The sequence below is a fragment of the Halichoerus grypus genome, chromosome 10 (assembly GCF_964656455.1).
Source record: "Halichoerus grypus chromosome 10, mHalGry1.hap1.1, whole genome shotgun sequence".
Taxonomy (NCBI): domain Eukaryota; kingdom Metazoa; phylum Chordata; class Mammalia; order Carnivora; family Phocidae; genus Halichoerus; species Halichoerus grypus.
The window spans coordinates 100,982,179-101,003,369 of NC_135721.1; the positions used below are offsets into that span (position 1 = coordinate 100,982,179).

The window sequence follows — 21,191 nt, forward strand, 5'->3', positions numbered from 1 at the left end:
GGAAGGTGTAGAGCTGGTCTCAACCCTAGCTCTTGTGATTCCCAATTATGTTACACGTTTCATCTGTCATCTCAATCTATGGTCATCACCAGCCTGCATCCACTCATTTGGGGAAGCTTATCATATACCTGTCCCTCTTGCAAGGTGCTTCACATGGATGCTCTCACTTCATCCTCATAACAACCCCTGCTTCTGTGCAGTGTTGTACTGCAGAGGTACTCATGGGTACTATTATCATGCCCATTTTATAGACAAGGAAAATGAGGCACAGAGAGGTCCAGTAACCGGCAGGAAGCCATTGTGGCCAAGCCTGGCAGACACAGTGGTGGCACCTGATCTCAAATGCAGGTCAGTGGGCTCTGTCATTCATGTGCTGGACAATATGCCCCCGTGAGAATCTCCACAATACAGGATTGTCCCCAGACGTATGTGGCGCCATGCTTTGGGCACAGAGATTTCCTGGTTCTTGGTTGGCCAGAGCTGCCGTTCCAAAAGAGAGAAAGGAAGGGGGGAATCAAAAGTAGAAGCACATACATTTGTAGCCTGTGGCCAACCCATCTGATTGTATCTGTGGCACTCAAGAGGCCGATGGCCACGTAAATAAGTCTTCTCAAGGGGAAAAAAGACCTGTAGATGACTATTTTAAGTCCCCCTCAATGGGAAAAAAAGAAATAAGTATATTGGTTGAAATGAATACTCACCTCGGCTTGACCCAGAAAAGAGAACTACTTGGTTGTGAGTAGCTACTGTGGTAATGAATTGATGCTGTAAAGCCTAAAAATGAGCTTATTTTAGAGACTTTTGTCTTTGCTATCTGACCATCAGCTGCAGACCAAAAACCCAGCCAACAAGACTAAAGTTCGAGTCTAACGTGTCCTGGGAGAATTTCCTTTCTTTCCTGAATGATTGATTTATTTATTTTTAACAAAATCCAACTTCTACTATTGTTTCAGATTTAATATGGAGATTGGGTTCAGGAGTTTGAGGCTATTTCTTTCTAACTTGTGCCTCCCACTCACTTCCACAGCCCTAAGCCAGTCCCACCTGGCTTGGAGGGGAGGGGCGTTTAAAAAAGCTCCAAAAATCTGGGTTTTTTAACGGATTTTCCTTCCCCAAAGTTAAGAGGTCCAGGAGGGAGGTGACCCCTTGTGCAGGCTCAGCAATGTCACTTTGGAAAGGTATGGGTTATTTGGCAGGAGGGACAGCAGACCCTAGGCCTAGAGCGTGGGAAACTTTTTCAGACACTGGAGGGGATGGGGGGGTTGTTCAGAGAGAGGGTATCAAATTCCTGTTCAGCTCCCCGGCTTCAGTGAAGGACAGCTAGGTGGGGGCGAGGGGCAGGTTGCCAGGGGAGGGGGGAGACAAGGCCAAGGGCCCTGGCAGCGGAAGCCGACCCACTGATGCGCCCTTCACCTGTCTTCACTCTGCTCCCCAGGGAGAGAAAATGCTTTGACGGCCCTGGGTGATCACTGGGGCTGTCTGCTTGGCTGAACCGCCCCGTGTCAAACCAGTGCATTTCAACAAAAGATCAGTGCTGTAAGGAAGGGGTAAGGGCTGCCAACACAGAACCCATCACCCCCTTTTTAGAAAGCACCTCATCTTTTAAAGGACCACCAGGGAACTGGTTTACTCAGGTGCAGTGGTGCATGGGGCTGCAGCAGCCAGCGCTGTGTGTGTGTGTGTGTGTGTGAGTGTGTGTGCTTGTGTATGCACACTCACACACACACTTACACACAGGCCTAGGCTGCGGCTCTCAGGGAGAGCAGCTGCTTCATTCTTTCTTTGAACATCTTTCTGAGTGACCTTTGTGGTCTTCCAGAAAGAGAAGGCCAGAAATACAGCTCAATTTTCTTTTCTTTAGGGCCAACAGGTCATCAGATCAGTAAAACATAGGCTGCTCCCCCTCACCCCACTTGCCTGCGGAAGGCTAACAGCCGTGAGGATTGTACAGAGCAGACGTGGAGTGGCCTGTCTAGGCAGTGGACAGAAAGGTGGTAGTACTTTAGTCTTCATGGGCTTTGCACTCTAACAGGATCTGGGTTGGTGCGCCATTAAATGTCGAATCCATTCTGCCCATAACCTGGATATTTGCAGCTATGGGGAAGCCTACGATCTTGGGAGCTATGGTGAACTTTGCTGTCCAAAGGCCAACTCAGGAAAGGGATGAGGACATCCAGGAGCAGCCCTGTCCTCTTCCCACCCTGTGTTCCAAAGCCTCCCTTTCTGAAGCAGCACCTGAAGGCGAGTTTTTGTTCCCGTGCTGGGGTGATGGTAAGATAGAGTGAAAACAAAGCACTGATTGTTACTTTGCCCCTGTTGTAAGTCTATGTAAACATGTGCCTTGGGGTCTCAGAGGGGACAAGGCAAATAATTTCCACCTGTACCATCTCTGCAGTCCTACGTGACAGTGCAGAGGGAAGCTGCCTTTTATAAAAGTGCAAGAGCCTTTGCCAGACTCTCGTGTGTGGCCTTCTCATAACTCACCTCCATTTTCTGCCCCTTTGGCTCATTCTAGTTCTCTCCACATCCACTAACTCCAACAGCCCCTCGCCCTCAGGAAGCCAGGTGGAACTGTTCCAGAGCATTCTTCACTTCCCATCCAGCTAAACAACATAGATGAGGATGATTTAAAATGAATTGGAACCCTGGGTGCTTTACTGACTTCATGCACAGATTGATCCATCGTGTGAGCTGTAGAGGGCTTAGCACTTCACGGTTGCCCTGTCCTTCTGTTTGGAAAAGGAATCTGGGTTTCCTGGGCCTAAGGATTTCAACCACTGTTCTTCTCTGACATTTAGGTTCATGTTTTAAAAAGGCCCAAGTGAGGTCTGGGGAATCCCAGACTCACGGATTTATCTAGGAGAGAGACAGGGGATCCTGAGAAATTCTGCTCCAAATTTGGTTCTTAGGTAGAGCCCCATGTACTTAGTAACTTTCCAATGAGAGGACACTCTCCCTGTAACCTTCAGTTCCCAGCATCCAGGCATTTTCTTATAACTTAACATAAGAAATTCTTAAATCTGGGGCACCTGGATGACTCAGATGGTTAAGCATCTGCCTTTGGCTCAGGTCATGATCTCCAGGTCCTGGGATCAAGCCCCATGTGGGGCTCCCTGCTCAGCGGGGAGTCTGCTTCTCCCTCTCCCTCTGCCTCTCCCCCTGCTTGTGCTCTCTCGGTGTCTTTCTCTCTCTCTCTCAAATAAATAAATAAATCTTAAAAAAAGAGAAATTCTTAAATCTACTACATTAATAGCTCAATCCTCAGCATTAAACCCCACAGTGTCATTTCCCACCTGTGTGGGGGGAAATGTGAGCCACAGCAAGCCTAAAATTGTTTTGGGCATGGCCTAAGCTCCCTTGGAGTGAAGGTGGTCTGGTCCTGAAACCATAAAATCTATAAACAAAGAAAAAAAAATCACTTCCTGTAGGTAAAGGCCCAATGGGGAGCACTGTCGAGTAACAGTAAGGAGATGTCTGCACCTTTTTTTGCCAATCTGCACCTCCCCCAAATGGATCCTTTGTTCTTTAGCAGAGAGCCATGTAACCACTTCCTGGAGAGAGAACAGTGGAGCAAAAGGCCTGTTTTTCCAATTAATCAATTAGAACAATACAAGACTCCCTGGAAATGTTAACAGGTGCATGCAGTGATTTCTCTTCATGGGTCGTCAAAGAGTGACCTCTGAACATTTTTCACTTCTGGACCCTCAACATTATCCTGCCCTACTTCTTCCTGCCTATTCAGACCTGTTTACAATGGAACATAGCATTTTTCCTCCTCTGTCTCCATGTTCCCTTTGGCACTGTCTTGGGTGGTAGCTGGAACCTTCATACCTATGTCATCTCCTGGATGGAGAAGGTCGTACACTTCTTACTTTCCCATAACCCTAACACAGCAGTTTATACCCAGTAGGGGCTGGTCAACATTCTAATTGGGGTATGGTCTCAGTGACATTTGTTAGCCACTATGACACTGGTGTGATGAGCAAAACAACTCTGACCATGGAAATCTGATCTAAAATGGTGTCATGCAGAGAATGTTAGTCTGGAGAGAGGGACAGTTAACTTAATTAAGGATCAATTGCTCTGAGGTCAGGTTCAGGAACTTTCAGCCATGTTAAGCTAATTGGAATTTGAGGCAGAGGGGAAGAATAAGAAAATGCTGCCCTTTCCCAAATGAAAAGAATCAAGAACAAAGCTTAGGGGTATGGAAACAGGCAAATGAGGACAGGAGCTACAACAGGGATGAGGTTGCCTTGTTGACTAGTCCCCTTCCTTGGCTATCATGGGCACCATCTCTGGGAAGACACAGAAGGAAGTACAAGCAAAAATCAAAATCAGGTTTGTCTCTGAAACATGGATTGGTAGGGTGAGTATTCTCAGGAGCCCAAGAGCCTAGATTTGAACTCCAACCACTGTTTACTAGCCATGTAACCTTGGGCAAACCAAATAGGAACTTCCTGAGCACCTGTTGCTTTACTGATAATGTAAAAATGACGTTGTGCTTCATCTCCTTCATGAGGGTGCTGGAAGAGTCAAATCAGATCAACATTTGCTTTGTAAAGCATGTTTATTTCAGCATAGATGAGGGTTATTATTTTTAATCCCACACACACTTTTCCCTAACCTCCCATTTCCTTCAGCTTCATCCTAGCCCATTTTAGTGGTACAGATTCATGTCTCCCCTAAGAACTTCTGTTCTCACCTCCCTTCCTCTCATCCAACTTTTTGAATCAGTCTTTTACATTTTAGAGCAACTGAAGTGTTGTCACCTCCTGAAGGAGTTGCTGGTGTCTGAGGCAAGCTAAGAGATATTTGAGGGCTTGCCTTCTTGAGTACCTTTGAAATCATACTATACTTTGCTGAGTGTACTTTCCATGTTAAATTGGCCTTTTCTACAGCTACCATATTTTATCAATTTCAGGGCATATAATTTTGCTTTGTTTTTACATTTCAACATCTCTGAGAGCAGGATGTATTGTAATCATTGGTGTGTCCTACTTTAATTATCAGTGTTTTCTTTTTTTAGTGGTGCGTAAAATAAGGGTGCATCTCCCAATCAAGGGTGTCACACAGATGCAATAGAACACTGCTCTTACAGAGCCAATATGATTGTTAACCAGATTCATAAGGGGGTAAGAAAAAAAGTGAGGTAAGGTAGTAGTTGCTTTGGAATCAGATCAGGACACAAAAAGATAGATTGTTTCATTTTCTTCCACCTTTCAACTCCTGAACGTTACCTGGATATTTGGATTCTGCCCATTGATGTCAGCTTTGGAAAGATCTGGAAAGTTTGGTAGGTCAAGGAGAAAGGATCTGGGGCCATCTCTTTGCAGTGAAGGGTGCCCAGGCTGTTGCTGGAATCGCTGTCTGGGGAAGGGTTGGTGTGCAGCCTGGTGGTCCAGATGTTCCCCTGCTGCTTCTTTGGAGAAAGGAAAGCTCGTTTCTGATGTAGAGTCACTTTCCATGTGGAGGTTATTCTAAAACAAACAAACAAACAAACAAACAAGCAAACGGACAAATAAATAGGAGGCACATGATTTGAAAATACCCCCCTTAACAGTCCATTAAATTCAAGAGCAAAGACAATTCACGTGGCTGGAATTAAACCAGAATGGTATTCTCAATTCATCTTCACTCCCCTTGGTTTAGTTACTCCATCTTCAAAAAGTCAAATCATCAGGAAACTTTTCCCAGCCTGCTACTTGGGAATTTTCTGAGGACTAAGATGTTATGGGATATTTATTACACATTGAAGCACATCAACACGAAAGTGCTATTTTGGAGGAGAATAGGTGTTCATTCAGAACTGGAATCAAATGATGGTTTCCTTCTCATAGCTTCAACTAATTAATCACTCTGGCATTAGTTATAGCCCCCGTGTCCAGAGCTTGTTTCTTTGGTGCAGGCCATGGAACAAAAGATCTGACCAAACTGGATAAAATGCTTGAGCCAAATCATTGACTATATCCATCCATCCATCCATCCATCCATCCATCCATCCATCCATCCATCTCTCCATCCATCCAGTCAACAAGTGTCAGCCACATTCTAGGCACAGGACATAGAGCCATGAACAAGATGTGGGCCCTATTCTCTTAATGTGTACAACTAATTGAGGGAACAAAATAATAAATATGACAAATAAAATCAGATCAGAAAGTGGTGACTGGTAAGAAGAAAGAAGAACATGATGGACAGTGGCCAGAGACAACATTAGACAGGTTGCTGGGGAAAACTTATTTGGGAAGGCAAGACCTGAACACCTGCTGCAATCTGGGGGAGGAACATTCTCACAGAGGAAACAGCAAGTAAGACAGTCCTGACCTGGAGATGAACTTGGCCTCTTTGTGGGACAGAAAGAAGGCCAGTGAGGCTGGTATGGAGTGAAGGAGGGAAGACAGTATGCGACGAGGAGGAAGAGACGGGGATAGCCAAAGAAAAAGTGACAAGAAGGCATTTTGAAATTTAATGCCTTTATTCTGAAAAGAAAAGTGCAAGTCTGTTGTTTTTCCCAGCTGGTAAAAAATGTCTCTATTTAGTTGTCATTTGGGTAAAATTTTTGTAGTGATTGAAGAGTGTAGAAGTTGCTGGACTTCTTTCCCAAACCAGCCCTTCTCCTCCTCTTGTTCTCCCTGGACCTCTCATTGGTGGCTTCCTCCATCCCTTCAGGGATAGCATTTTCATGTTTACTGGTGAAGGGAGATGTAGAGATAGAATTTCACCAGCGTTTGGGTCAGTGGTTAATGCTCTTGTTATTCTTGGGCATGTTTTGGGGTTTTGGAGTGTGTATTCTAGCACGCTGTCTCCACACGCACTCCCTGCCCCACCGAGGTGCCTTTGACCCAGCCAAAGGGGTACAGCTGGTATCAAAACTCTCCCGACTCCGAGTACCAAAGGTCAAGAACGGCCAGAGGATGAAACATATGCAGCAGATAAATATCTTCTTAGAGAGTTAATCTGAAGGCATGAATCTTTCCTATATCGTTTAAACAGAAATGGAGCTGAGGAATAAACGTGCTGGTGCAGAGACCACCTTGGTGAATATGCCAAGAGGGCAAGGGACCACCAGGCTGCACACTGACCCTTCCCCAGACAGAGATTCCGGCAAGGGCCTGGGTCACCCTTCCCTGCAAGTGCAAGACAGAGATAGCCTGTCTGCTCTCACCTCTTTAAAACATGCAGTTAGAGAGTTACACAGCGGGGAGAACCTGAATGCTCGTCATCATGTTTGTGCTTGCCCTCCCTTTTTTGCTCAAGAAATGTGGCCAAGGGCAGTGTCTTTGTTCACCTTTCCAGGCCCCTCTCTGCCATGGTTTTTGTCTCCGGGCACATCCTCGTAAAGGGAGTTGCCCTGGCATTCCCGGGCATTGCTCAATGCAATGAGGGCCAAATGTATTATGCTGAGACTGAGCCCAGCACATGGGGGGGGGGGGGGAAGGGAGGGAAGGAGAGCAGGGGAAGGAGAGAGAGAGAGAGAGGAGCATGCTAAGTCTTCCCTCAACATAAGAGTTCTCTCTATCATAGTCCAAGGAGTGAGGACTGAAGGCAATTGTTCTCTTGTTCTTCTTCCTGGATCCCCAACCCTAAAACTTCTCCAACAGTGTTAGTGAGCACAGTTGGATTCTCATGGAGAATTTCTTGCAGAGGATTTGTGAGTATAACTCTCAGAAGGGAACCAAGGCTTGCTTGCCAATTGCTTCAGGGATTGCCTGCATATCCAGCCCTAACTTTGTTGTAGTAACTGGGATACACTGCTTAACTGGGTTCAAAATGGAGCTCTCCTTCTTTTACCCTGTGAAGAAGTACACTTTCTACTCTTAAAACTCACATTTTAGGAGAAGAGATAGGAAATGCTATTTGGCATTTTGTTTAGATGGCTCAAAAACCAAGGACTGAATCTGATTGGTTTCTTGGTCTGACTCTGGAATTTCTTGGTAGGAGATATACCACCACAGAGTGATCCTGGCTTAGCCATGGACCAAGAAAACCCATTAAACTCTCTGTGGCTCAATGATCCTCCATGTAAAACAGCAGATAATAAGGAGAGTCCCATGCTGTCCCAGCAGGATGGTCAAGACAACTCAGTTGGGTTGCGTCTACACATGAAAAGAGAGAGACAGAGAGAGAGAGAGAAGTGTAGAGTTAGGGCAATCGGCTGGTCAGCTCAGGCCAAAAGATCCTCTGCCGGGAATAGACTGGGGCTAAAGTATGTTTTGGCTTGAGTTCTGCACACAATTGTGGCATTTCTCCATCTTTTCCCAATACCCCCACCCATGCCCCAAACAAGCTTAGTGTTCATAAAGCATTTGGAAGATGGGAAGTAATAAAGAAACACTAATGACAATCTCTGAATATCTGAATTCCTCTTGCATCTTTATCAAAACATATTTAACTGGAAACCTTGGCTCTCAGCAATGGCATGGCCCCAAATTTCCAGAAACTGGAAGCCCTAGGATAGAAGGATGTCTTACAATGCCTCATATAAAATGAAACTCCATTTTATTCAATCAATAACAAGTTTCGGGAGTAGCCATTATTTTGAAAATCTAAATTTTACGTCTGGGGTGGGAGGCAGCAAACAGGATCCACCAACGATGCAGGAGAAAGCCTTTTCTTCATCTTTTCTCTGGGGGAACACACTGCACGTCTTCCTTGCAGAGCCACGCCCCCCCCCCCCCCCCCCCCCCCCGCTCCGGAGGTCTTGGTTGATGGCCATCACTCCATCTCTATCAACGAGCTCACCTGCTGAATGTCCTACTTAAGTTATGCTAGCAGAGTGAAGATTCTCAGGAAGGGTGGACCACAAAATGAAGATTTTAAATAGTTTGTGTTTTATTTAGAAAAGCAAACGCTCTTTTCTGAAGGCATTATTTTGCGCAAGTCCGGGAGCTAAAGAAAGGAAACGTCGCCATGCTTTCTGTGGTGCTGCAGGATCATTTTGCCTAAATTCACATGACATGAGGAGGTTGGCTTAGCTTGAGAAAACATTTCTTTACCCATAATGCGTCTTTGAGCTGATCTTCAATCGGTGCTGCAGCTCCGGTCGCACTGTTCTCTCTGGAGCTGGGATTACCAATAAAAAGAGGAACCGAAGCACTAAGGCTGTTATGTGCTTTATACACATGCACTGCTCAACAGCTGAGGCAGGCGATCTACAGTGACCAAATTATATAGCTACTACTTGACGCTCCCCATCTTTGTGCATAAAGTCTGTCCTGTCCCTCCGTTATTTTACTACTATTCTTATCTAAAATGGGGGGAAAAAGTAATAAAATGTTAACAACTCTGATAAAATAATAAAATGGGAGCCATGTATTTTGCCTTAGATGGCAGTATTGTGGCAGATATTGCAATTGCCTACCCAATTCTATCCCCCTATTATTTATTTATTTATTTATTTATTCATTCATTCATTCATTCATTCATTTATTTTTACTCAGTATTCCTGTCAGGTGGCACCGTACCTGGCTAAAGCTACATTTCCCAGCAACCACTGCAGCCAGGAGCGACCATGTGAAGCAGTTCCACCCAATGAGATGTAAGCAGAAGGTGCTGGATGAGACTGCTGGGTGGGAGGCGGTCAGTTTACCTTTTGCTTTTCTCTCTTATACTTTCTCCTACCTGGAATGCAGATACAAGTGCTTCAAGTGAATGAGGCTGCTGGCAGTCATGAGGTTGAAGGCTAGTCTCTGAAGATGGCTGAGCGGAAAGATAGGGGAGCCTGGGTCTGGGATGGCAGGGTAGAGCCATCATAGGAATCCTGGACTGGTGACCTCTGAACTTCTTTTACCACAGCCCCGAGCATTAATGTTAACGTTGACAATGCTGCAGGACCAGTAGCCACGTTCCCTGTTGTGACTTAATATTAGAGCTGTGACTACCAATGGAAAGGGAAAAGCCCTGTTCAGTGAAGGGACTCAAAGCTGGGTGCTCGGTTCTGTGCAATGCACATAATCGGCAGCGGACAGAGGTACCGACAGGGCATTTAGTGAGTCATCGTGGTGAACTTCACAGTGGCAGCCAGGCTACATATGCCCATTCTGCCATCTATGCCCTTCCCCAGACGTTTACAGAGTCTTCTCATTGTGTCAGCATCTGCATATTACATTTCTCAAGTGTATTCCTCACTGTGTAATGTAATATTTCCTTTAAGTTGTCTTAAAATCCTATCATTAAATTTCAAGGAGTTTGCCCTCACGAAAAGAAACCAGAGCCCCTTGGACAAATGGCCCGCTGATTCCAGAGCTTGAGCAGGGAAGTATAGGTGAGTTTGGGATACTTGGATGCGCCAGAAAATGAGGAAGCTTTTAGTGGTTAATGGTGCCCTCCCAAAAGAACATAGGAGCCAGGTTAAAGGGTGCCCTCTGCACAAAGATTAGACAATTCGGGTGTCAAAACAAAGTTTGTAGTTTACCACTGCACATAAAATCCATGCAAATCCATGAACTTAGGACGATACACACAAAAGAGAAAGCATGGAAAATACTGTCACCATTTGAGGTAGGAATTATGACACTCGTTACTTGGAACATTGGTGTTAAAAATAGGGAAAGGTTTGCCTGAAGAAATAATGTCTGAGCCGAGACTGCAGAGGCAAGCAAAAGTGAAGCAAGTGAAGCAGGTGCAAAGCACAGAGCAGGGTGGGGGTGGGTGGGCCAGCGGAGCCCACAGTCCTGGCAAAGCAAATGGGTGCAGGCTCCCCAGGGCATGGGAGGGCCTGGCATAGAGACCCAAAAGGCATCCGAGCTGGGATGGAGTGGGGCCACTCTGCGGTCTTAGTAAGATATCACGGAGTTAAAGAATATAAGCGTCAGGCCCAGCACAGAGATCTCAACCCATTAACCTTTGGTCTGAAAGCTTTCTGTCATAGTGTTGTGATTTTCCACCAGGCCATCACTTCCCTGGTGGCATTTTCTGGGTCATCTGGAGGCTTCTGAAGCTATGGGGTGCTGGGATCTCCTCCCTCCTCCCAGCTCTCAGTAGCTGGTCCCGAATGCCCCTGGGAAGGCTCTACCAAGATGAACAGAGAAGAAAAATGTCTCTCATCCGTAGACTGGGGACAGTTTCTAAGATGATAAGCCAGATGCTTTATCATCTGCGTCCTTTCTTCCCAGGACATCACTGGCCCAACCACTGCCTCCAGCCACTGCATGGCGGGGAGTTGCTCATTCTGGCTATCCTCGCGACCAGCGAGGGTCGCCGCAGCCCCTTCGAGGTCAAAGTGGTCACGATGTTCAGAGTTTCCAGCTGGCCATTTGACATAGGCAGACAGAGAGGGAGAAGTTTTTTGGGGGGACACAGGGCAAACGAGGGTGATCAGCTCACAGGGAGGCAATCAAGCTGTGGAAATCGGTGATGGGTCCACCTTTGGGAAACGTGTGCTAAGCATCATTGTCCCAGTCTGCAAATAGGCACCTGCCCTATTCTGCAAACATCTACCAAAGGCTGGTATGTGGGGGGGGGGGGGGGAAGGCTTATCTGACCATTTCCAGAACCTCCAGAAGAGGCACAAATTGGTGGCTGGTTAGGAAGGTTTTAGTGCTTTTTTTTTTTTTCTTTACAAGGCTGTGGTAACTATTCCCAGATTAACACAACCAGGCAGACTTCTTGGAGGCAGACGGGATGGCAAATTTCTGGAGGGCAAAGCACAAGCATATCTGCAATCTCAAAGCCCACACCCTCCAATTCCACAAGCTCAGGGGGCACCCAATAAGTACTAGTTGATGATAATGATGGCTACGGGCCTAGTTAGATTTCATTTTAATTAGGCTCAGGCTACAGGCCTCATTACCCCCAATGTGGCTTTTATGTGGGATTCTGAAGAAAAAAACCATCTAGGCATCGTCTATTGAAGATATTAAAGAAGATATTATTAGCAATGCTTTTGGTCTCATAGACTTTGAACAACAAACAACAGAGATTATAATTAATGTCACTGCAGCCTCTCTCCTTAAAATATACTAACAATATAGCTAATTAGCAATATGTCCTCATTTGGGGCTGGACATCTGCATATTATTATCGACAATGCTTGTTTCCTTTTTCCAGATTAAAGGAAGCCATACTGCACCCAGGCATATGGCCATGCTCCTTTCACATTAAAACACTCCGTTTTTCTTCTACCCACGATAAACACATTCAGAACTCAGAGCTTTATCTGCGCTAGGCATCGATTTTTGTCTGGAACACTTCCACGCATCTAAAAATAAGTTCAAGAATGCCACTGGTGGTATTTCAAAGGAAGAGCAAAATTTCCCCGTTTGGGGAGATAAAAGAATAAAAGGGCACCCTGATTATCTTTACACATGATTGGGGAGCAAGCGCTTCTAGGAAGAGAAAACCAGAATAAACAAAATGAGTTTCAGGCAGTGAAGTCGGCTTTCTCAGGGGGGTGCGCTTGCTCTTAGGGCCTGGTTGGGCAGACAGCATCGAGACCATTATGGGAGCGGCAGTAGGGGGTGGTGGAGGCTTGGTCTGCAAAGTGTCGGAAAGAAGTAAGCAGGACCCACGGGTGAAGACGCAGATGACAAGGCTGGCCACCTTCTGCTCTCTCTGTTCGGGTGTGATGGTAATTGCTCCCCTCCAGGCAGCAGGAGCAAAGGCAGTATCAGTGGCTTTATTTAACAGCAAGCACGGAACGGCAACTTCCTGGCAGAGGGGAAATGGCCAGAAATATGCTTCAATCTTTGTTGTAGCAGCCTGAAGACGACCCTGGGAGCGAGTGACACAGGCACATCATGTTTCAAGAATGCACTGTTTCAAGTGGCATCTCGGTTGGGTATGGATCCTTCTGTTGAAAGCCTGACTAATGGCTGAGGAATCTTACATTACAGTGGCAGAATGTATTGCAAGAATGTCTGTTTTAGGGCTTGGGAATGATCCTGCTGATGATCCCAGGCGAGGCTTTAGAAGACATGAAGAATGGTCAACTAGTTGCATTTGAGCAGGGAGCTGGTTCCACGGGGGAAGGGGTCACTATGGCAGGCCACCCACTCCTGTGCTTCTTCCTTAATGGAAGGCTCTTGGGGCTGGCTGACAAAATGGAAGTCAATACCCCACTGGCTTGTCTCCGATACTGCTATAAACAGCTTTGATCTTGGAAATGTGTGTGTTATTTGTGATTTTTCAAGTTGTGCTCTGTCCACTGCTGGCCAAGAAAACAGAGTGGGAACTATCCAGGACCCATTTCCTTTATGTCCTGTGAGGCTAAAGAATGAATAGAAGTGAAACACAAATTATTCTTTCAAGTCTAAGAAAACATGTAAGAAGTAGAGCTCAAGGGTCGGAAGCCAATTTGGCCAAAAGAAACCTTCACCCATCATCTAAAACATCTCTGCAAATGTAAGGGGATGGAGAAATTGTATTTTCCAGAACCTTTCTCAGAGGGAATGGTGGACCTGCCTAGAAGGCACACTTTGATGAGTCCTTTTTGGTGTGAGACTCCTCAAGAGTAAGATACAGGGAGGTTTTGTCTGCTGAGAGGGCTGTCCGAGTTTGAGGGCAGAGCTAACCTTCTCAGGACTGTAGAGAACAGGCCAAGGGTGGCCACCAGGGGGCCCTTTAGCCATGTGGGGCTTAGCCTCCCCTCCATGTCAAATTTTGAGCAAATATTTCATGAGTCTGGATTACTGAGGGTTTTTCAAGTCGTGATTTCTCCATTTGTAGCAAAGAAAACAGAGGGGGAACTGTTCAGGACCCATCTTCCAGGACCTGATTTGAAGAGGCACCAAATTATTAACATGCCTAAATGGCCCAACTATCAAAGTTGTCCCTTGGCCAGAGTGGGAGGGTGTCAAACAGGACAAGGAGACGCATGGAATGGGGGGTTTCCAAGGCCCAGGTCAAGGCTGGTGTTCTGCTGTTGAGAGGCAGAACCAAAGAGCATTAGATGGCAGACCCCCAGAGGCTGGCCTGGGGTGGGGGTAACCCTGGGGACACTTGCCCAGATTATTATTTTAATCAAGAAGATGGATTTCTTTCAACACCCAAAGTCAAGACCCTTCACTGAACCCTACCATAAATCTATGTTCCAAGTACCTCCAAAATAAGTTTTAAAGGGAATTGGACCTTTACCTTGAAATCCTGGAAAAGGGTTCATGGTACTGTGGAAGGGGCCTGGGCCAGGAGGTACGAGGCCTGGTTCTATGTCCTAGCATTGCCCCTATCTAGTTTTGTAAGCTTAGGCAGGTTACTGTACCTTTGTGCCTATGGTTTGCAAAAATGTCTACAAATACTCTCTTAATATCCATGCTTTGGGTAGCTGCTTCCCACACTGTCATAGTGCTTGGCCAATGAAATGAGCTTGTGTACTGGGGCTTGTCTATTTTTGCTGCTCTTTGTAATCCCAAGACCACTGTGTGAAGAGGCCTGGGCTAATCTGTTGGATGATGAGACACATGTGGAACGGAGCAATCCGCCCCAATCAGCCAGCCAATGACCAGCCACTCAAATGGAGATCATCCTAGACCACCCAGCCCTAGCTGAGTCAACCCAGTCTAGAAAAGCCACTGAGCTGACCCACAGACTCATGGAAAAGAATCAGTGTTCATTGTTTTAAGCTAATGAATTCAGAGTGGCTTGTTATACAGCAAAAGCTAAATAATTCAGGGCTCAGTTATTTCTTCTGTAAAATGGGCATGGTGAGGTGGAGTGGGAACTGCAAAAACAACCCCTCCATCTATCCAGTTCTGACATCCTAGGAACAGAGTCCTCAGGAGACTCTAGTCCTGGAGAAAAATATTTTCCAACAATGCAAAAAAAAAAAAATGTTATGCCAAATGCTTGAAAACATCAAATTGAAGGTGGGCAGATGAAACAAAAACTGATGGTTCTAAATATCTAAAATGTAACTACTATCTTAAATTGCTAGAACACCTTCACCTTCTCCACCTGCTAACTGCCAAGCTGGGTGAAATCTGTTGGAAAACAACCCCCTGCCTACCGCTTCCATCAATCACGTGTGCTGCTTTGTTAACAGCCCTATTGCCGGTTTTTCAAAGATTCAGGCCTGAGATTTAACAGTTCTCCCCTCTCACTTTCATGATGCACCTGTACAGCTCTGTGGGCTGCCAGAAACTAGCAAATGCCCATTTATTAGGGAACCCCTACTGACACTATAAAACAATTATAAAGCCATCATAGACCAACTACAGCCCGACGTGCAGAGACCAGGACTAGCTCGCTTCCCCACCTGCCCATACAGATTGTTCTTATTTGGACTGCTGGTCTGTTCTCCCAGGGAAACTGTTTGATCCCTACGTGGATAGCTGGTAGACCAGGCGATTGTGGTCCCTCAGCTTAGCTTGGCTAACCTTTCTTTATAAATGGTCGGGGTGTTTGTTCCTTTCTTAGATTCGCTCAGCGAACACTTCCTGGGCACCTACTTTGTGCCAGGTGCTCTGTGGAGGGTGAGATAGTTCAATGGCACATCGCTTGTGAAGGACAAATTATCCAAAGCTTGGAAATAAAGCAAGAGGATGTCTGCAGGTCTCTCAATTCATACCAGGCCGAAGGACAACAGGCCTCTTCAAGATTATCTAATTCTCCGGGAGAAGGTAGCTTTGTTTCACCTATTATTTACTACTGATTAGGGCCGAGACTAAATGTTACATGCTAACCTGTACATTTTCATCCTGTAGAAATATAAGTAGTTTTTTGTTTTTTGTTTTTTAAAGATTTTATTTATTTATTTGACAGAGAGCCACAGCGAGAGAGGGAACACAAGCAGGGGGAGTGGGAGAGGGAGAAGCAGGCTTCCCACTGAGCAGGGAGCCCGATGTGGGGCTCGATCCCAGGACCCCGGGATCATGACCTGAGCCGAAGGCAGATGCTTAACGACTGAACCACCCAGGTGCCCCAATTTTTTTTTTTTTGACTTGGTAGAAATAATTCCCTAAAAATTCTCATCATAAGGAACATGTAATTCCGTGAGGTGATGGATATCAACCAAGCTTATTGTGGTGATCATTTCACAATATATACATATATCAAATCATTATGTTGTGCACTTTAAACTTATACAACGTTATATGGCAATTGTGTATCAATAAAACTAGGGAAAAAAAGAAACAATAACTGAAAGCTTACTTATTGCCCTATAGGACATTAATCAGTTTTATTTCTAACTTACAAATTTACATCCTTATGATTTTGTTAAGTAATGTTTTAAATATGTGTTCCTCAAGTCCTCTGACCTGGCGTTAGCATCTTAGCTCCCTTATTAATTAAATTAATTTTTGATATGTATTCCTTTCATATTTGTATCAGACTCATGTTTTTAACATTATGAAAACCATATTTTGGACAGTGTTTTTTCTTCAAGGACTTCAGACTCCACTGGGGAAGTTAAAAAATGCTTACACACATATAAGATGCAAGGTAGAAGTGGGAAATTCCTTAGGAGTGGAAGCTTTCAATGTAAGGAAGTAAAATGATCCAGACTCTTACTAATGACTTCAAGTCCGCATGTACTGAATCTTTTACAGCACCATATTATGTTCTTTTATTTTCTCTAAAAGACCCCTATCTGCATACAGGTCCCATGCAGCAGCAAGCTGAAATGAGTGTGGAGAAGCATGGTGTGTGAACAGGACTTCTCTTGGGATTTCTCCTCTGACGAAGGGCCGTGGAGGGAGGGTGGAAGGCCATGTGCCAGTGGGCAGCCACACTACTTTCAACCGTTTTATTACCTCCATGCACCCATACAATTTCCTACTCTGACCCTAGGGAAACAAGGCAACCCCCAGTGTTGTTCTTGACAAAGATAATTCTCCCAATAGAACTCATTCAGTGAGGTGAAGTTCAAGAAAAGAGGACAGCAAGGGTCTCAGAAGCTTGCTTTCTCGGGGCGGTCATGAAGAGGGGCGGTTTGCAACAGAGAACATGCTTACAGGTTTACTACCCTCCCCAGTATAAACACCATGGTATTAGGATGTATCAGTCTGAATCTGGGCAGGAAATGGATGGCACTGAGGCACTGGGTGGCCAGGGAGAGCTTAATAAAGGAACAATTTACAGATGTCTGATCAAAGACGCTGGAAACCGCCAATGATACTGCAGTACCCATGCCCAGTAAAGCCAGGGCAATCTTACAGCCCCAGGCCTGAAGAGGCAAGGAAAGGGAGAAGTTACCATTATCCAAAGTGGGAGGAGGAGCGTGGTGTGTGGGTGTGTGGGGGCAGATGAGGCTTGCTAAATATTGCCACCCTCCCTCTCTTCTTCCCCTCTTCTGCTGCCCCAGAGCAAGGGAGCCTGTTGATGTAATACATACAGATCAAGTACCTGAGGCCTAAGTTAGGATGGAGAAGGGCAAACGTTGGGTCCAGAGACAGAAAGAGAAGATATAGGGCACGCAGGACATGTCTGGGAAAACCACGTGATCACTCGTGCGAGGCACTGGACGTTAAATCGAACCTTCACAACATCCATTTGAGGTAGACATGAGTACCCCTATTCCAGAGATGGGGAAGGTGAGTCAGAGAGGTCCCTAGCTAGTAAGTAGGCTCCACAGCCCTGTTCCTCCCACTGTGCCCTGCTGTCCTAATTCCTCCTCTGGAGGTGCTCTTGAGGCTAAGAGGGTCTGCAGCCCCTAGAAGTCCCCATCCTCCCCCGACTGCGGCTCCTGTCCAGGGGTAATGAGGGGTAGCAGTTCCAGGGGGATGGCTCAAGAATACTGACCTGCAGCACACTGTTGATTTCATCCTCAACTCTGCTCCCCCACTTTGTTTGGTGGGGGAGTCCTGGACTCTTTTTCTTAGGAAAACTTATACTAGCCCAATGCCTCTTCATTTGGGCAGTCTGATTTTATACATTAACATGTGCAATATATACTTATATATTATATATATAATTTATATTTATAAATAAATATATATATAGTCACACTGCACAAGTTGAGAATGAATGGGCTAGTATGAGTTTTCCTAGGAAAATGAGTCCAGGACTCCCCCTACTAAACAAAGTATATATTTAAATATATGTATATATATATTCATAAATAAAAAATCTATCTATATATATGTGTGTATATATACATAGAGAAGAGATGAAGTTAAGAATGGAATGGCACATGAGGGTGCCTGGGTGGCTTAGTTGGTAAAGCATCCGACTCTTGGTTTTGGCTCAGGTCACGATCTCAGGGTCCTGGGATCAGCCCCCCACATTAGGCTCTGCACTCAGTGGGGAGTCTGCTTAAGATTCTCTCCCTTTCCCTCTGCCCCTCCCCCTCCCCCCTCTCTCTCTAAAAAAAAAAAAAAAAAAAAGAATGGAATGGTGCATAGTACTTCATGCAAACACTGTGACAGCTATTCAGAGGGCCAGATGAGGCAAAGAACAGACAAGATAGGTCACAAAGAGCCCGGCCTCAAACATGTGTTGCTTCGGAGATTAGCATTTGGTGCCATCACATTCTTCCTCATGCCTGCTAAAAGTCTGGGGTGACCTTTGAAAGTACCAGGGGCCCAATGGCTGGCCATCCACAGGAGAACGTATAAGTGAAATGCAGGCATAAATTAGTTACAGAATGAAACGCTGTGGAGCAAGGAGAATGAACAAAGTTCATCAATGAACAAACATTGATGAATCTCACAAACATGATAGCGAACAAAGGAAGTCAGATACCAAAGAACATAAAACATACTATTCTATTTATACAAAGCTTAAAAGCAAGCAGAATGAACCAGGGCTGTTACAAGTTAGGACAGCAGTGACCCCGGGGGTGCTAGTGACAAGAAGGGAGCCCTTGGGTTTCGGGGGCACCAGTCATGCTCTATTTCTTGGTCTGGGAGCTGGTCACGCAGTATGTTCACTTTGTGAAAATCGATTGAGCTGTGCACTGTGATTTGTGCTCCCTTTGGTGTGTATGTTACTTAGATGCAGAGCTTATATAACTACCAAAAACCCAAAAGAAAAGAAAACAGAATGAATCATAGAGCAATGGCAATTGGCAAGATCACGAATATTTCTTAAAGATGCCACACTTCCATATTACTGCTATTTTCTGAACAATAAAGGGTACAGGGAAATGCAGTTTTTGAAAAAAGAGGGGCTTCACCTTGCCAACATTACTTCCCTGTGGCTCAATTTTCTCACCTGTCAAATGGGGAGCATCTCTGTAGTAAACACAGGTCTCTTCTTCTCCTCTTCATTATTCCTTTTTCTCATTAGCCTTTCTAGTACTCAGAGGTATCTATCTTTTCTCTTGAATGTTTCCCCACTCAGCTCCTATCTTCCCTAGTTGTAAGCACTCCTCCACCTCTGCTACCTTTTCAGAAATGTCTTCTCTGTGCTAGCCTTGTCCAAACACTCATCATGCATCAACTCAGTGCCTCCCAAAGCTCCCCATCAGATGGGTACAAGCACACCACCTCTACTGTACAGATGAGAAAACTGAATGGAGAATGTCACCAAAGTCGCTCAACTCATAAAGGGTCCAGCTGGGGCTTCCTATTGAATTGACTGCTTCCGTGGTATTGCTCTTGTCCACCAGTTTTCCACGATGGAATCACAAAAATTTAGCCTTACCCTTTAGAGTTGCCACCTCAGTTCCTGGCTTGGTCTCCACTTGTGAGGCGACCCCAAGTTCCGCCCAACATGACATGGCAGAGGCACCTGCCTCCCAGTGACATCATGAGCAGTGCCCGGCTTTACTCTCTGCCCAGACAGAGAATGTAGAGACTGCACTGGAGGGACCAAAGGGGACAGCCACCTGGGCATGACCGATTCACCATTCAACACCCAGGGAGTGTACCAGCAACATAGGGCAGGAGGGGCTTGGGAAGCAGGGACAGAAAGAAGACTCGGAAGGAAATGAGGGGTAGGAGCCCAGGTACATTCAGTTCTGATTCTGAACATTTTCGGAATCTACTTGCTTCTCTTCAATGTCAAATAAGAATCCAAAGATGATACATATGTATGTCTAGATACATATTGATTTGCAGATACACATATTTATAAGTATGGATACATAAGTGTATACACGTGTTCACCAAGCTCACAGAAAGCTGGTAATAAGCTGAATTATCACTTTAACCTACTTGTTCTCAAAGTGTGGTCCCCAGCATCAGCATTACGTGTTAACTTGAAAAATGCTGATTCTCAGGCCCCACCCTGCAGAATCAGTCTCTGGGGTGGGGCCCAGCAGCTCGTGTTTTAACCAGCCCTTCCAGTAATTCAGATGCAGGCTAACATCTGAGATCCTTGGCTCTAACCAGGAAAATATGAGGAACAGGTAGCTGAGTAGTAGTTACGGAGCTATTATTCTGATAGTCACTTTAGCAAAGGGAAAGACTTTCAGGAAATGAAGGGCTCTCAAATGGTTGGTGTATTTTTACTGGGGAAATGTAATCAGGTGAATAGCAAATTAGCCCCAAGGCATCCAGTCCAGCCTGGGGAGACCCTCTGAGCTGTCACCCACTCCTCAGGGACTTCCCCCCAACCCCCCAGTGAGGACACTCAGGACAGACCTCCTCGCCCTCCTGAGTCCCTGGGTGAAGGAAGCTGTTGCTGAGTCAGGTGACATTAGAAACCAATACACGGGGTGAAAAGGTAGAACCTTGAAGGTGGAGGGTGTACTATAAGATTTGACTTGCTTCCCACTTATCCCCGGCATCAATATATTCTAGCCTTTGTCCTGCTCACTTAGGTAGCAAGTGTCCCGAATGGGGCAGCAAAGGGTTTCTAACTGACATCCCCTTCACCGTGTATCTATCTCTGAATAAGCTACGTGGGTCCATGGGGAGGGACAGGCTTGGGCCCTGATTGTCTACTAGATAAACTTTTCTAGGTCAGAGGGCTGGCAGATTGAACAAGGCCCACGAGGGGGCCCTCAGGAAGGCCAAAGAGAAATTATCAATCAGTATATAAGAAAAGAGGGAAGAAAGAAGGCAGAAGACAGAGGAGAGAATTAGACTGAGAGTTTCCTTCAGGCACCCCAAATGCCAAGTGCCTATTACCATGGTTTGGAGGTGGCTCCTTTTCAAACCTGAGAGCTCCCCACTGCCCTAAAAGCGCCACACAGCAAATCCATCATCAAGGTTAAATCCCAAACTGTCCAACAGCTAACCCGCAATTTTTCAGGAAATTAAAGAATGACTCAGGTGTGAAGTTGAAGAAACAAATCTATCTGTTCCCAGCCTATCCGCAGCAGTCACCATGAAAATGTGCCCCATTCTAAAGGGAAACACCCCCGAGGA

At 45.6% G+C, this 21,191-nt stretch overlaps 1 protein-coding gene across 2 annotated transcripts in view; it reads right to left on the bottom strand.

Moving 5' to 3' along the window:
• Window positions 1-21,191, bottom strand: part of ISM1 (isthmin 1) — a 79,324-nt gene that overhangs the window by 21,868 nt on the left and 36,265 nt on the right. For both annotated transcript variants that reach the window (XM_078056929.1, XM_078056930.1), the window contains exon 2: window positions 5,238-5,477. In XM_078056929.1, the coding sequence (XP_077913055.1) occupies window positions 5,238-5,477 (240 nt within the window). The remainder of the gene's footprint in view (window positions 1-5,237; window positions 5,478-21,191) is intronic.